At 48.1% G+C, this 17,032-nt stretch overlaps 4 protein-coding genes across 4 annotated transcripts; 1 reads left to right on the forward strand and 3 right to left on the reverse strand.

Annotated features, from left to right (window-relative positions):
* Positions 1–8,434: 8,434 nt before the first annotated feature.
* On the reverse strand, positions 8,435–10,275 carry ABOM_011878 (amino acid permease; the record flags this gene model as incomplete). The annotated part of the gene is made up of 3 exons (XM_022539006.1): positions 8,435–9,770; positions 9,847–9,958; positions 10,008–10,275. 3 exons carry the CDS (start codon positions 10,273–10,275, stop codon positions 8,435–8,437), a joined length of 1,716 nt encoding a protein of 571 aa, XP_022383326.1.
* A 1,217-nt stretch (positions 10,276–11,492) lies between these two features.
* ABOM_011879 (cytochrome b-c1 complex subunit 10) lies at positions 11,493–12,362 on the reverse strand (the record flags this gene model as incomplete). Its single annotated transcript, XM_022539007.1, has 5 exons — positions 11,493–11,501; positions 11,562–11,709; positions 11,812–11,865; positions 12,134–12,201; positions 12,360–12,362. 5 exons carry the CDS (start codon positions 12,360–12,362, stop codon positions 11,493–11,495), a joined length of 282 nt encoding a protein of 93 aa, XP_022383327.1.
* Positions 12,363–13,134: 772 nt separating this feature from the next.
* Positions 13,135–15,502, reverse strand: ABOM_011880 (putative disulfide isomerase; the record flags this gene model as incomplete). The annotated part of the gene is made up of 5 exons (XM_022539008.1): positions 13,135–13,491; positions 13,558–13,868; positions 13,907–15,031; positions 15,084–15,223; positions 15,276–15,502. The coding sequence occupies 5 exons, from the start codon at positions 15,500–15,502 to the stop codon at positions 13,135–13,137; spliced, it is 2,160 nt and encodes a 719-aa protein (XP_022383319.1).
* A 513-nt stretch (positions 15,503–16,015) lies between these two features.
* Positions 16,016–16,841, forward strand: ABOM_011881 (complex I NDUFA5 subunit family protein; the record flags this gene model as incomplete). Its single annotated transcript, XM_022539009.1, has 3 exons — positions 16,016–16,557; positions 16,611–16,715; positions 16,772–16,841. The coding sequence occupies 3 exons, from the start codon at positions 16,016–16,018 to the stop codon at positions 16,839–16,841; spliced, it is 717 nt and encodes a 238-aa protein (XP_022383318.1).
* Between the last annotated feature and the right edge of the window lie 191 nt (positions 16,842–17,032).

Consider the following 17,032-nt stretch of genomic DNA (forward strand, 5'->3'; position numbering starts at 1 on the left):
GAATAATAATAATAATAAAAAAAATGAAAAAAAAAAAAAAAAAAGGTTAACACGGTAAAATAAAAAAAAATTATTTTTTTTTCCAAAACAACAGCACCCAAGGTAGCCGTCTAATCACGGGAATGGAGGGAGGGGAAAGGGGGGGCGACGAACGGCGGCGGCGGCGCAAAGTTAAGAGGGAGGGCAGAAAAAAAAATAAGTGTCAGGATTCGGAATAGAATGTCAAGACACGCTTAGGGAAAAGGAGGGAGAGAAGGAAGAGTAAGAAAAAAAAGGCGATTAGTACTAAACCGATTAAAGAAGGTTGAGAGGGCGGTGACGATCGTAACTCGCGGAGGCAAAAAGCCCGCCTAGAGAAACAAAAAATAAAAAATTTGAAAAAATCGAACCAAAAAATATCAAACGAGGAAAATAAAATCAAGTGGTCATGTATTATTTATTTCTGTTATTATTACGCTGGTCAACACCCAACATTTGGAACAATTACTGCTGCCGTCCACTTGATTCGTGCCTCACTATCCGGGATCCGAGAGTTCAACCTGAGCCGAGTAATTGACATGTTTCCTCTTCATCTGTTGGTATTTTAAGGATGTTAAGGTTTCCAGTCACGTAGCATTTGGAACCGTTTACAGGCGAATCTGGAGTTCTATGGTTGAGATATTGTAAATCTCTGGCTCATGTACTAGACGATAAACTATCTCGAAGTCAAAAAGGAATGGTCGAATCATTTGCTCTAAATCAGAAAACGGCAAAGTCGGCTCAGCGGTTACAACCAATTCCGAACATCGACCGGGGGGAGGACAATTTGGTAGGCAGTAGCGCGGCAAGCAGGGGAAAAAGAAAGGATGAAACACCGTTCCGCCCTAGGTAGATGGCATCGGTTGGTTAATTTAATTTTCTTTTCCCTCTTTTTTTTGTTTTTGATTTTTCTTAAGGTCTTGTCAGAAGATGACGAAGGTGGTTGGAGGGAAGTTCGGGCGTGTACCGAACACAGTTGTCGGGGAGTACCATTATGGTATCCTTGCCGCATACGGCTACGTAAAAGATACTTGGCAGTACCTTGTCGTTACCGGTTTACACGGTACTTCGAATTACCAACGCAAGCGGACAATCGGTTGGTTGATTATGCGAGCCAAGGGATTTATTTAGAATCAATAAGAAATTTAAGAATGGAAGGGAAAAAGGAAGAATAAAAATAGAGTGAAAGAGGGCGAAGAAGAAGAAAAAACATTTATAAAAATGAGGAAAGAAAGAATTAGTGGATTGTAATAATTATGCTTCTTATACACGCAATATGTACTTAATCTTATATTGAGATTCGTAACCTAAAGTTATACCCCCCCTCCCAAGTCCCGCCCTAAAAAGTGTAGTCGATCATCCATAACAATCGTCATTATCGTCCCTCTAGGATGTGATGATAAGCATAGGTCGAGAAGCGCTAGACGAGGGGTGATGATAAGTCAACGGAGGGGCGCTAGACTTGCAGGATGATGGAGTCGGGTTGTGAAGAGAGGTTCGTTGGTGACGACGACCTAGTCTGCTTTCAGACAGGGCTACGTAAAGGGAATACGGATGCCTGAGGTGTGAGAGGTACTATTGGCTGGACAAGAACGAAGGTCGGGTACATTGTGAGGTACTTTGTATCGTGGGTGCTCTGTACACGATGATACGATACCACATTCACGCCCTTCGCAGTCCCGATGGGCAATCAATTCCGATCACGCTCTCATTCCTCCTGTACCGTTGGCTGCATTCAAATGAAACAATTGGGCCGGTGTCGGGCGCAGCGGGAAGGATTCAGGGATGGCATTTCTCATCGGGATGGCATTTCTCAGGTTCAATTAAGCCCTCTCTGGGTGCGATATAGTCCCAAAATAAGGCGGCAGGTGGAATGGACCTTCCTGCACCCCTTCTCCGCAGTTGACAGTCCCGCCCATCCAATGCTGGCGCTCAGTCCTCATGGCACATCCACCATCCCACATGAGCAGAACCTTATCAAAGTTATCATTGTTGGTGTGGAGTGACAGAACCTGTTCCTTAAAGATGAACAATGGTTGTTTCCACCCGACTCCGCTTGATGTGGAAATGTCATCAACGCTGGAGCAGCAGCGTTTTTCTGAGTCAGGGTAGTATATATAGTGGCATCTGACATGCCATTCCTGCAGCACATATCATAGTCCATTTCTCTTCCAACATATAATACCATGATCTATAGGTACTTTTACATCCATACAGCACCAGAGTAAGAACACATCCCAAGGCAACCCGCCTCATGCACTCCTTCGGTGCCTCAGTGTCCATCGTCGCCACTATCATACCACCTCCGAACTCGTAGACAGTCAGCCCGCAGATGATATGTCTGCATGTCACGGCGGGAAGCAACGGTGAGGTGCATTAAATTGGACCTATATTCTTACAAGAAGCGTATACTCCGTACTCCAGTCAGTTATTGCGGGCATAGATATATCGCTTGCTATTAATATCCACTACCTATTGACAGTTCATACAGAGGTTGATTCATGTTTCAGGGTGACTTTGGTTTAGTTCATCCTGATCGTTCCCATTGTGCTCGTATTGTACATACGTACATGGCTTCGAGTCTAGACTATTTATATAACATGGACCTCGGGGCAAGAAATTCAAGAGAGAGGCCGATTATCGAAACTAGGACCGACCATCCACACCACTGGCGATCGCAGGTTCTAGACACTAGCAATGGCGCGAACATTTGATAATACTTACATGCTTACACCACAGATACATCTACAGATGGATCTCGACAAGGGATACGGTTCTCATGGGGAGTGATGCAAGCACGTCAACCTTCTAGACCCTACAAAGGTACTAATGACTAATACCCGGCGGAAAGCAGGAGAATATTGTTGGCTTCACAATGAAATGATGCCACGCACCTTGTTTCATATGCAGCCTAGTGAGTGAAATAGAGTCAGTAGGACGATTCATTTGCTCCCCCAATATCTACGAGGTAAGCCCGAGAGCAAGAAAGGAATCGTATCTCCAAATGGGGAATCCGTGGTTCAGACTGCCGTGTCATTGCCACCTCCCAATCAATCAGAATACGATGAATCACATCGACAGATAATTGACACTATAACTAACTCTCTTGTTATATTATTCGTCATTAATGAAGTGCATAGTATCGTTCGATGAAAAGTGGTGTGTCTAAAATTCCCTCACGATTAATAAATGTTATTCGTTAGTTAACTAGGTGTTTTTTTCTTTCTTTCTTTCTAATAACTCGTCATGACATGTTTTGCCTTTCCTGCTGACGCCGTCAACCAGATTTGCAATATCAAAACAGATAGGCGATGGGTCCTTGTTTTTAGGCTTCACAAGAGAGTTAAGCGGCTATTCTCCACCAGGAGATTTTCGCTGGGAGCTTCTCCCGCTTCGATTGTGGACCTTGACCACTAGACAAAAGATGGGATCGATTGCATGGTGATTATTCCGACTATCTGATCTGACTACAAAATTGAGCACGTACGTTTGGGGCATCATACGAAACGGTCCGATCAAAGCATCACATATATCCTCTACTCCGTAGTTCTTTTTTTTTTTATTTCACTCTCGAAGCGATGATGGATAATTTTGATTTGTACCAATTATGAAATTGCGCGTCCCGGTATTTCCGGAAGAAGGGTTCCGTGAATTTGTCACAAAATGTGGTAGGAATTCTAAAATAGAAAACAGTGAACGAAAAGTGGTGAGAAGATTGGCGATTAAATTCGCTCGTGGTTACGGAACATCTCGGGCGAATGTTCAGAGTTATGGTTGGCAGACGGAGTATGCAGGATTTCAATCCCAAGGAAACGAGAAACACTATCGACAACCATGTATTTAATCTCACGATTGAATTCAATTGTTGGAGTACGTGAATCTTGAAAAATTTGGTTACCACTTACCAGTCACTACTATCTCCGTGCTTGATAATCCGTACGGGGGAGAGAAACTTACTCACCTCGCCCAACTTGCCACTTGTGAGATTTCCAAGGAAAATCAGACTAACCCCGTTGAGGAATGGTTGCGGATTACCCTTCTGCACCTCGCTCAATGTGGCGGTCCGATCACGGCAGTCTGCTCCACCTGAGGAGCCGATGGCCCGCTCATGGAAACTTCTACGGAGAACGACGACCAGGCGGTGTGGAGTGATCGTATGCATGGGTTGATGATGGCTGATAGGTTTCAGTGGGAGTCCGGAGAGAATTCCGTACAATCAAAGATGGTCGAACTGGACTCCCTCAAGGGCCCGTGAAGATTCGACTATGGTGAATCAGGTAATAATCCGCTGGTTATCTAAAGCTTGGCTTTGGATTCTTCTCCTTTGGGCTGCCTTTTTCTTCCTGGTGTCCGAGCTTCTTTTTTCTCATGTCACAGTGCTACTGTAGTATTGTGTATTGGGGATAGCTTATACAGAGCCCTAAAATCATAAGGTATTCATTTCACCTTTTCTGACCTCAGCCGAGGTTTGACCCGATTCCGAATATCGACTGTTCTACGACCAAACTTTGTTCCTCATCGACCGACCGAGTATGGTTCTCAATTCATTGACGATACCATCCTTCATGTGGAATACAACGGCGATTGTAACACCATCAGACCGTTAATCCCATTTTCTGGTCTCGTTCTCTCTACTCAGAGCGCGAATACATACTACAACGCTGTACATACCTGGATCCATTGACAACACCACCGCCAGGCAATAAACCCAACTAGCCCATCGCTACGTGGCAGGGACTCGAATGGCCAGTACAAAACAAAAAAAAAAAAAAAAAACTTCAGTGGCTGGTCCAAACAAAACAACAGTTAACGAGATGTACTAGGTACCTAGTACGCTAGTACCTCCCAACTAGGTCACTAATTAACGAAGCTAAACGAGACTAACCATCATACTGAAAATCCGCCCCTCACCCCTAAGGAACCCAACTCAACTACTGCAAGTTTCGCTTGCAGATCGTCCACTTTACTAGTCCCCCGTGACCGTTCTTATTTTTCTTCATTCCGCCGAATCCGGGACACGGGCATTCTCGGGCTCCAGGGCTGCTTTCTTTTCAGGGTTTTTTTTCCTCGGCAGTTTTACCCTTGGAGGGTGGTTTTTCCGGTGCTGGCCGGAGTAAAGCCGAACAAGAACTGGAAATGTCTGGATCGGCCCCGTTTCACCTCACGCGGTGAACGAGCCAATGACAACTCGGGCTGAAGTTATCCGCGGCGGTACGAGAAACGCCACAAGCGGCCACATCTGGTCTCGTTTCCCTTCAGGGGACAAGAACATTGCTCATTGCTGGAGTACAGAGTACAGAGTACAGTACGGAGTACAAGCGATCTGGACTGCAGAGATGACACAAGCGGTCGCTTGGTAATCGAGGGAATTGAGTTTGGTTAGGTTGGTCAACCCATCGTCAATCTATACAGAGTAAATTTGGAATTTTCTATTGTCTTTTGGAGACTAGAACTTGCAACGTAGCATTCGTTATATTTAGTTTACCTTTCTGTTTTTTTATTATTTCCTATTTCTTTGCACCAGAGTCCCGGGACAGCTGGTCATCAATTTAGTCCGCCGGTGGCTTGACCGCATGATTCCTCTGACTGTGCCCGATGAAAAGAATGAATAATGAAATCCCAAATCTGACAAGATATCCGACCACTTCGGTTGCCTCGCACGGTAGTTGAAACTTGACAAACGGATAACCATGGATCCCCTGGAGATAAGAAAAGTAGAATCTCTTCTAGAAGGTGTCCTCAGCCACAATATAGAACAAGTCGATCAGTTGATCTATTACACTTTCCCCTGGAATCTTAAGCATAAACTGTCATCCTGGTTGTTCAGATTGATTACGAGTTACTCCGTACACCCGGGAGTTTCTATATATAATGGTGAATAATTGATGTCAGGAGAGTTGCATTGATCATCACTGGACACGAATCAATTATCAATTGAATTGGAACCCTTGTACGGAGGACGGAGTACCTACCTACCTACCTATGTATGCGTGTATACTCCGTCCTGTCCACGGCATACTCGACGATACCTTAGACAAAAACACAAATAACATACATACATAAAAACATACTCAATTATACTCCCCCCATCCCAAATAAGTCATCAGCCTCACCTTCCATAAGTAGAATACTAGAAAGTTGAAACCCCATAAGCGACCCTAGATAGACCAAAAAAAAAAGCCGCACTCAAAACCAATCTACTTCCCATCCTCTCGCCCGAGAACCCAGTAACTATGCCAGAAACGCCAACCCGGCATGCGGGTAACTTCCTGCGGTATCCATTTACCGAGCCGAAGACCAAAGTTACCAACCCGCCAGTTGATCCAGATTTCACCTTCCCCTTGGAGCATACATAAACACTCGGATTTAATTTTCAGGGGTAGTGAGTTTCAGGTTCAACCTTCTTTCCACGGCTGATATATTTAGATAGAAATCATGTGGTGGCATCGGCTCGGTTAGGGGAGGAGGGGGGATATGGCCAAGCCCGATTGTGCAATGTGCTTGTTGTACCTGCAGAATTGCGCACTGGAATCGGGTTCTTTTGAGGGGTTTTATTTTATTTTTATTTTTATTTGTTTTCGGGGAGGGGAGGGGATGGGTAGGCGGCTTTTGGAATGAGCCGTTGTGGGGACTGGTGGATCTTGGAGTTGAGGATTGTGTTGAGAGGAGAGGAGAGGGGGGGGAGTAGTGTTGGGTTGGGTTATTTGGTGAGTACTCTGTGTCTCGATGCGTGGGTAAGGTATAGGGCAGTGTGGAAGATGGGATGGAGTGTTGTACTGCTTTTAATAAAGGGTTTTATTCGGTGATAGATGGTTTGGTTTGGGTTGGGTTAAGTCGGTTTTTATATATCCGGATTAGTACCCTACTATACTTTATAGCTAGAATGGATGGTATGTATAGACTCTATTCTGTGCATGATAGCGGATTTGGTGGATCCAGGGAAGTAAGTTCGAGTATGTCAGTTGGCTTGAGTTTTTCTAGAACATCCCCATCCTGTCTATCTATCGCGCAAGTATACAACGTACTAGTACACAGAATCGATCCCTTCCTTCGATAGGAGAATCTGAATCCGAGCACATACTCCGTCATACATTCCCCCCCCCCCTTCCATCCCCGTAAAACAATGCATACACGATATGCAAGGAAGGACCACCGAAATGACGCACGTCGTTCTTATCTGCAGGCGCCATAGCAATCCAGATCCGATAGCATGCAGTGTACCAGGTACCTCGGCGCAAAGTACAGGACCAGGAAGGGCTTGTGCGCAAGGCTAACGACGCGATGCAAGGACGGTTGCAGCTGGATGCGTGCCGCTGATAGGTTGGGACGCAACCTTCTTGCATCGGACTTATCCGCGGTGATGTAGCGGTTGTGTACCGGTATACTGCTGGACTGGGAGCGTATATGTGACCTCTCATGTGGATAGTGGTCTTTGTTGCGAGGCGGTGCTTTGGATGTGCCGGAGGGTGACGGAAGAGGCTATCGGAGCTCTTCTTCTTGGTTTGTGAGTTGCGAGAGTCGGGTGCCTGTTTTTTTCCCTCTATGATGTCAGTGCAGTGATAGCCTTGTGGGTTTAAGGGGTTTCAATCTGAGGCTATTTATGTTCGTTTTTGAGTGGACTTGAGATTGGATGCTGGACGTCATCCACATACGGGACTCGCCGGTTGACTGAGTTGGTTGTTTGTCGAGGTATGACCACTCGGCGTTTTCTGAATCCAGATCATTTTAGAATTACGGTTATAAATAGAAGAAGACATGTTTGGTTCAGCATTGGATGTGCACTCGAGATGTAGTGTAAGTATGATAGTTTACCAAACAATTATCTCGTACTGACGATTTGGCCTCTATCTAAGTTGTCACTTTCTATAGACTACGGTAGTAATCCCATCACGAGTGTGGCTTGCATTGACAAACAGTATCTCATATCAGCTTTCTCATCATTCCCTCAAGTATAGGACGGAACCTCACTCCGCTGGCTTGATATCTATGACTGAGCTCAGATTCGTGATAGTGTAGGCAACTGGGTACAGTCGAGATATGTAAGGCGACCTGCTTCTCGCTGTGTTCACCTGCAGGGTAGGGCTCGATATTCAGGGAGTGCAGTCAAATGCCTCGGTTGTGGTCTGGATCATTTTCCTTATTTAGGACACTATGACATGTCGACTCGGCGCCTCGCTTCGTTACACTGTTTGGTTAACGATCTGCCAGTAGCAGCGCATAGCTTTTGTTTCAGCTTTAGATTTGCCTGCGGACTGATATCATGTACATGTCGGAATATTGGTGTGTATGAGAGCAGAAAGATACCGTCATTTTGATATGCTACATCCATACGTTGCAAACCTGACTGTGATATATAAAATGAGAAAGCGAAATGAGACAGATAGTTTCGCAAATGTACGTCCAAGGGCATGCTCTGTCAGCCCTGACTTCGGTCCGACCTGCCGGACGTATATTCTTCTTCGCCGCCATCGAACCCCACATCAACAACAACGGGCCTCTCCTCCTCCACGGGGTGGATGGCATGCTCCACATTGACCTTTGGTCCCTTGAACCACTTGTGGGCGTCCACCACCCACCAGATGCTCACCGCCAGCATCGGAGCGCCCCAGACAAGACACGTCCAATTCATCAGATCGGGTGTCAGGTCATCCCCCGTCACACTGGGAAGGCACAGAATTGGCACCATCAGCAGCACAAAGAGCACGCCCGCTGCTCCAATGTAGGGGCCAAATGGCCCCAAGTGCCATGGTCCCCGCCGGAAACGGTTACCAACGAAGAACACCCGAATGCAAATGGGGATCGCAAAGGCAACGAACTGCGCAATGGCACCGATAGAGAAGAGAGCGCCAATCGCTACATCCCCGGCGAGGATCAAGAGGCACATAAGGATCCCGATGATGGCGTTTATGATGACAGCGTTCACGGGGGTTTTGGTGCGACTGTCAACCTTTTTCCAGATCCCTGACAGAGGAAAGCAGTCGTCGCGGGCATAGGCGTACGTGACTCTCGACGCGGCAACCATGCATCCTTGGCCCATCGAGAACCCACAGATAATAGTTAAAGCGAGTATTCCCAGGGCGGTTTTTTGTGGCATCACCTGCAACAAGTATGACGCCCAAGGCTGCCCGAGATCAGAGTCTATCACCGCCTCGATATCAAGCACGGTGTAAGCGACTACAAGCTGCAAGAACCAGCCCATCAAGCCCCCAACGCCTGAAGTCATCACGATGGCTCGCGGAGAGGCGATGTTTGCATTGGAACACTCCTCACTTAGGTGGAACGGAGAATCATACCCAGACATGGTCCAGATCACACCGACAAAGGTCATGAGAACCGCGACCCCATCCGGAAAGTCAGTCAAATTGGTGATTGTCCCCCATACTTCCTTTGACGGCGTGAACTTAGGTTCATTCTTCGTCCCTGCCGGAATGGCAATGATGACAGCGATGAGCGCAAACATGTTGAAAGTTGAGCCCCACGAGTTGAACTGCGCAACCCATTTCGTTGGCATGCTGCTGATTACCGCGTGGAGGATCATGATAAGTGTGGTAAGGAGAAATGTTTGCCACGAAGTAGGCACGTAGTCCGGGTTTTGTATCGACGCTGCAGCCAGGATCATCGCAGCCAGTGAAAAGTCCACCGACGGTGCTGCTGTAATCTGTCCAATCCAGTTGGACCAACCAGTGATCCACGCCGCAAATGGTCCGTATCCTGGGGGTGCGAGTACTGCAGCAGCATAGTAGAGGCCGCCACTGGTGATGTCAGTTTCGATAAACGAAGACCAGACTAGTTATTTAGTAGGTGCGAAAGAAAACAGAGTGGGCGTACCTTGTTGGCATCGCCGAACACAGTTCAGCCATTGACATGGCTACACACTGGATGAAAAGCATAGCTATGATCCAACCCCAAACCATGCCTGCTGTTCCCGCATAGCCCATTCCTGTACGGATGTCAGCCCGTTAGAATTCCCTCGGCGACGGGATAGCTACCGTAGTATAATGTGCTTGCAAATGATGGGAGTAGCCCAAGCACAGCAAAGCTGACGCAGAATGTTGTCCAGAGCGAGAACTCTCGTTTGAACTCCTGCTTGTACCCCAGGGCTACAATGACCCTCTCATCCGCGTCCATTGCATGGTCCGTATAAGGCACGTCGCCATTGGGCAACACTGTAGTGACCGGGTCATGGTCTACATCGGCGTATACTGACCCCTTCAAGGCGGTCTTATCTAAAGGCGTCGACTTGCCCACGGAAGACATGATGACGATGTTCTTCTTGGCAACCGAGGATCAATTTAGAGCTTGGGGATTTTTTAGACCGAGAGACAGGTATTCCTGTAGCGGCGGAGGATATAAGATCACCGGTCATTCCACGGAACTGTCGCTGGGGGACTCAAAAAAGTTTGTGACGCTGCTGTGACACAAGTATAGCGTTTCAGTGACACCTTCAACGGTGAGCTGCGGGAGGGTAGGGAAGAGATGCAACATATATATATATACGAATATGTCCAGGGTTGGAGCTGCGTGATGATGGTGATCTCAAAGTAGCCCTGCACTCTGCACGGGGGGAAGAGTACCCACCCCCCCCAGAACCGTAGCCATGATGAGGAGACGCATTCTCTTTGGCTGATGCTAGTTCGCCCGATAATCGTAATCTGCGAATGACATGGATGGTGAAGCTGGGGAGGAATTCGCAGGTGGGGGGTTGTTGTTTGCTTGGCATCTGGTCACACTCTCCTTTGTATGCAGTAGACCATTCATGGTGCAGCAACATCGGTCTACTCCGCTTGGATCGCACAGCTATCTAAAGCTTGGCGGCATAGTCGGATAGTCCATACTCAGCAGGGCAGTTTCAGGCGGCGCCATTTTAAAAGAAGGTTGGCCACATAGCTTCGACCTCCTCTTGCCCCCGTAAGGAGGCCCAAGACACAAAAAGCCGGGGTTCCTTATCAGTCCGAGTGGGTGGCGTCTCGACGGACGAATGTTCAACCTCTGATAAGAGTAGCAAACAAAAGATAAAACGAATTACGGAGGATTTTTATTCGACACGATAACGCCTATTGATCCGATCAGTGACTCTTAGTGCAAAATATTCTTACTTTGATAGTACAGTAGGCTGGACCTGCCTTTATGGGAAACCCTGACCGTGGATATCTTTTGTTACCAGACTATTAACCATCATTGAGCAGATATATCGGCCCCTACATTTAGCAGGACTGTTTGCGTTGGACTTCCCCGGCGTGCCCGAAACGCACTGATCACCGGAGGCCCATTTGTAATACCCAACAGCCAAACTGAAACAAAGGAAGTGATAATTAAGGAGGCGTGTCTATGTGCTGTCACAATTCATCGCTGCTATTCTACACAGTACAGAATCGACTCCTTCCTCCACTATATAGCTGATAGGGAGCATATGCGCAAACATAACTCCCTGCGAGTAGGATATGGCTGATGGATCGTACTTCGTAAGGAAAAGTTTAGAAGGGCTACGTGATTGTTAGCACATCAGGAATCGGCAATCCTAGGAGGAGAAAACGGATACATACGTTGTCCTCGGGGGCAATGGAGCGGTCGAAGTACTCGTCGAAGAAGGGAAGCTGACGCAGGATGTCGTTGCGGACACGGGGAACTTCACCGAAGAAGAAGAGAGCGAAGACACCGGCGCTGGCACCGAAAGTGGCGGCAATCTGGGCACTGTGATCGCAACGCAGTCAGTACGATCCGAATAACGAAGGAGCAGAGGAACCCGCCGAATGGCTAAGAGATGAATGGGAGTATAAAACAGGTGGTACTCACTACTTGGTAGCAGCGCCAACGGTCACGCCTTGGAAGTTGAGAGGAGTAGTGTACCTGAAGACCATTAAGGATTCGAATTAGCAAGCCTCCCTCATCATTCTGGTTGCGTATTCAACGATTTCCCTGGGCTTCTCTGCCCGCCGGCAACAATGTAGGTCTCAACCCTGGCGATACGGCGTGGGCTGCCTTTGCTAACCGCATGCTCAGAGCTGAGGGTCGATCAAAAGACCATTTCTAAGACCACGCCAGGCTCAGAGTACAGGTACACCCCATGTGCATATCGTGATACGGTACTGTCAATTGGAAGTTCGGAGGATCTCACTTAGGGGCGAAAGGAGAGCGGTAGGCACCAGCAGTCTGGGCCGCAGCACGACGAAGGGTCTGAGAGAACTATAGTGACAAGTTTGTTAGCAATTGGTTAGTTTCATATGGTTTCTCTGCTGACGGTCGGTGCGATTGAACATCACACTCATAACCTGAGCCCTCGGAGAGTGAACGGGCTTTGGACCCAATTAAAACGTAGATACTTCAGACTGGGGTACACATACCATCTTGTCTATAAACTTAGAAGCAGGATCTAAGCAAAAACTGTTCTAATAAAGCGATGATTGACAGCAGCAATCGAGATTCAAGGCAGTCGTAGAAAACCGGGAGACTCCGCGACGTTCACAATGCTTGCGGCAACCCTATAGCCAATCACCGTCCGCCAATTGACCATCACGTGAAATATCTGGACTGTCGAATCAGAGCCTCGCTTTTACAACGCGGTTACTACTAGTACTAGTAGTAGTGCCTTGCGCATTGTATGAGATGCTTGAATATCCGATGCGGTCACTAGTAACTGTATTGAATCATTTCCATGATATCTAAAATTTCAAGCTATTTCTTTCTCCCTCTGTTCTTCTTTGGAGCCCATCAGGGCAACTAGGTGGCCTCTAGACATTGCTTCTCAGCCCTAAACCCTACACCAGACTTCGTCATTACTCCACTGGCAACGTAAAATGATAGCTTTTTGTAATCTGTATAGGTACTAAGGAGGCACTTGCGTGTCTGGTACAAATTATGGAGGAGCTTGCCGACAGCACATCACTCGCCCTAACGCCACCTAAACCAGGAGATCAATATAAAAATGGAATGAGATATATGAAGGGCATCATCAATGAAAGATATAGCACACAGTTAAAACCTTACAAAACCAAGAGGAAAGCCATTTGAAATAAGCGCAAGCGAAATGAAGGAGGGAGGGAAAGGTCAAGGGAGAAAAAGAGGTGATAATAAATATAATAACTGTACAAATGATACTTCTGGATCATCCACCGTCGACTAATCTACCTTCCCGGTTGAGCCGCCGTTCAGCAGACCTTCTTTCCCATCAAGGTGAAAGAAACCATTGCTGCCGTTAGTGACACCAAGAATGCCACCGCGGCCGGCACGACGGCCTCTGGCTCGAGCCAACAATGTCGCGCCAACAATTGAGAAGATCAGGATGAGAACGAAGAGTATGGGGTGGCTGACGATGAAGGACCGAGCGAAGAAGAAGATAGACTCAAAAGTGCCAACAGTGGACTTCGGTGTCAGTTTAGGGGAGTTGGCGATCACAAGAGGAATAGTTTCGAGAATAGAAGTACGTGAGGCCAGAATGGGAGACCCGCTAGAAGATGAGTCCCAGTACCGTCGGTTCTAGCCGGATTAGTTAGTATCAATATCAAAATTAAGGTCTTCTTCCGCCGAGGAGGCAACACTTACATCGTGATCGTTGATAATGACTCGTTCCCCCTTTTCCACATCAATACCATAAGCATTTCTCAACCACCGTTCCCAGAAGTCACCGTCCACCCAGGCGAAGCCGACCGGTTTCTTGTCATCTTCACGGATTGTGATGCGCATGTTCTTGGCAGCTCGCAACGCGCGCTGGTCGTTACGGTCATCAGCCTCCTCAATTCGGAGCTGTTTGGCGTCCCGAAGCTCTGCCCGTTCCAACTGAAACAACTGAACCTGCTTGTCCATCCATTCAAGAGCGGCACTCTTCAGCTCCCTCTTTGACTGCAAGAATTCGTCTGAGCGTCCCCGGCTTAAGATTCCGAGAACCACATACCTGCCGTCCATGATTTCTCGGGCGTGGAGGCGGTAAGTTCGGGGACGATGGGCAACCACACAGTGCGCATCCATCCCAAGATCTGTCGGAAGTCTCGCATGTCCTTGGGGGCAATCGGAGTATAGTAGTTGGCTCGACCGTCTCGGACAACAAGAAGGCGGGGCCAAGTTGAAATCTTGAACCGTTCAGCCAGGGCGGCGCTGTTCGTTTTCACAATTCGTCCATGGCCGATCAAGCTAAGAGTTAGGCGCTCAAGAGCCTCAAAATCCTCCGATGTCGTAGCGTGATCATAGAAGTACAAGAAGATGACTTCTTCCTTCTCCTCCAGCTCCTTGAAGGAAGTGGCGTCGACGTCCTGAACACCCAATCCAACGTCAACTGCCTTCTTGGCATAGTTGACTAGATCGCCTAGGCCCCGAAGACCATTGTATTCAACCCTCTCACCACCCCGGAAGAAATACATCGTGGGAAAGGCCGATACATGAGCATCTTTGCAAAGTCTGGGCTCAGCGTCGCAGTTGACTTCTCCGACGTTCAGGACGTCTTGCATTTCCCTGGCCATTTGCTGCCAGTTAGGGGCAAGCGCCTGGCAGTGATGGCACCATGGGGCATAAAACTTAATAAACCACGGATCCTGTGTGGTAGTGACAAGTTTCTGGAAGCTCTCGGCGGTGAGGGGAACAGAGAGTCCTTGAGGGTTTGCTGGACCTCCCTTTGGTTTCGTTTTGGTCTTCAACGTAGTAGCTTTCTCGGAAGACGCATCCTCGGCGGAAACTTGCTCATTGTGTTTTTCACCGGCCTTGGCGCCTGCCTCGGGGTCCTTGTCTTTAGCAGCAGGGACCTCTGGTTCAGCCTTCGTATCCACGCCCTTGGCGCCGGGCTTCGGTAGGTTAACTCCCTTGGCAGGACGAGACCCAGGCTTGATCGATTCAAGTTTGTCTTCCACGTACTCGCTCAGACCTTCCATTGACTTCTTTCCCGTGTACTCCTCCACCCTTTCACCATTGTGATACAGCGAGAATTGCGGGAAGTACTTGACATCCAATTTCTTGCAAAAGTCGCCATAGGCTGGCAGTTCAGCGATGCGAAGTGAAAATTGTAGAAGCCATGGAAGGAGTTCAGAGACTTAGTATCGGATGGTTTCGAAGAGGACGAGGCCAAAGGATCCGAAGTCTACCTTTTGTTAGCGGGTTTGAACGGGCACACTCTTTAATCGGCAAGGCCACAGCACTTACATAGTAGTATTCATAGAGTGTCTGCCATGTCGGAGCGATCTTTTGGCAATGCGGACAGGCAGGAGAGAATTGCTTAATAAACCTGGTAGATGTTAGAGTTGGCATCTAGGCACCGGAGTGAGAAGGGTTCTAACCAGTAGCCGTCCTTGACGGTTTCCTCGAAGTTATCAGGCGTCAAATCTTTCATGGGAGGTACTTCAACACCGTTGAAGGTAGTAGACAGGGTACCCGGGTCGACGGGATCGTCGGCTCTCTTCACAAGTCGACCATTTCTGGATTCAAGGACGTTGTCGGAAGAAGAAGCGAGAGTGGGGATAGAGAATAAAGAGAGAAGCGAACACGCCAGCAAGGATGCCCTCATACTGACTGCAAGTCAAGGTCTAGGACCTTGCAACGATGTCTTTGAAGAGAAGTGAACGTAAGAACAAAGGGCGATAGCCAAAGAAATTACGGGTGGTACATGAAGACCTAGAACGAGCGTCGAAATGCGGCTCAGTGGCCAAAGCAAGTTGGAACAACCGCCGTAGAGGAACTGGTTCTAAAGCCGATGCAGGCGATTATATTCAGAATGACGAGAAATCTGCGGACAAATCCGCAGGTCCTCAAGAGGAAGGATGGTCTCGAATGTGGGTGAGAATGGGTAAACCCCCTAGGCGCGGAGAGATCGATAAGTTTAGTTCCCTTCAGATGAAAGTGGCCGGAACGTCCTGGTGGAATCTCTGTTTCTCCGCCTCCCGACGGAACCTCAACTTCGCTCCCGAAGTCAATGACAACCTGAGATACCAAATTACATGGTCTGCCATTGGCCCTGATATCCTTCACCTTTTTGGGTCAATTCTTTCTCCCCTTCTTCTCATATACCCCCCCGAATACAATGAGGTCCACATTCCGGTTGCTGGCCAACGTCAAGCCGGCTCGGTATCTGGAGCCTTTTGCTCCCACCGGTATCACCGGCCTTGTCACTCATCCCAGTCCCCGCCCGACTTTAATCTATCTCTACACAACTACCCTGCAGAAATTGAAGGCCTTCCCCGAGACTTCTGTCTACCGCCAGTCCACCGAGGCTTTGACCCGCCACCGCCTGCAAATTGTTGAATCTACGAAACCTCCTGGCTATGAGGCTTGGTTGGAGCGCGTGAAGAAGGCCATTGGTACTGAACCTGAGCGATTCGCTTCTCTCCTTCGCCCAGATGGATCGTACGCGGCAGCTATGCGCGGCGATGGAAGCGACAATCCTCGTGGTGAGGAGTGGGATGGAGAAGCCCTCGAGCCGACTAGTGAAGGTCCTGCCCGTACTCCAGAGGAAGAAGCTCGGTGGCATCAGGCTATCGAAGATTCCATCAAGGCAGAGAAAGAGTCTGATTTCCAAACTCATGCTATGAAGTGGGAGAACGAGCCCGCCTTGGAAGCAGAGCAGTACGTTCACACGTTGTACTTTCTTCGGAACCAAAGCTAACAGTAAACCTCAGGGTTGCCGAAATCGAGAACCAGATTGGCGCTGGCCTCCTTGAGGAGGTCATCCAGGTCGCAGAGGGTGAGCTGAAGCTCGTTGATGAGATGTCCAAGTCCAAGGTGTAAGTTCTCAAGCCCCGAAGAGCATGATGCAAGGAATATGCTGACGTCCGGCAAGTTGGGAGGAGCTAGAGGAAAAGCCCACCCCTGGCCAGTGGTCCTACTTTGAGCGCAAAGACTCTGCATAAAGGCTGACTCCGATGAATAAAAGACTTGTTCATTTCTATGATCCTTAACCCCACTTGTATTTATTAGCCGATGCGTGTCAAATGGAAAGGAACGCTATCTTGTCGAAATTATATCCACTATTAGAAGGTTCATGTCTTCGTGCTCTATACAGCAATCAAGTTCGAATTTATACAGGGAGATTCTTACGCAA

This window comes from Aspergillus bombycis, assembly GCF_001792695.1.
Source record: "Aspergillus bombycis strain NRRL26010 chromosome Unknown contig00190, whole genome shotgun sequence".
Classification (NCBI taxonomy): Eukaryota; Fungi; Ascomycota; class Eurotiomycetes; order Eurotiales; family Aspergillaceae; genus Aspergillus; species Aspergillus bombycis.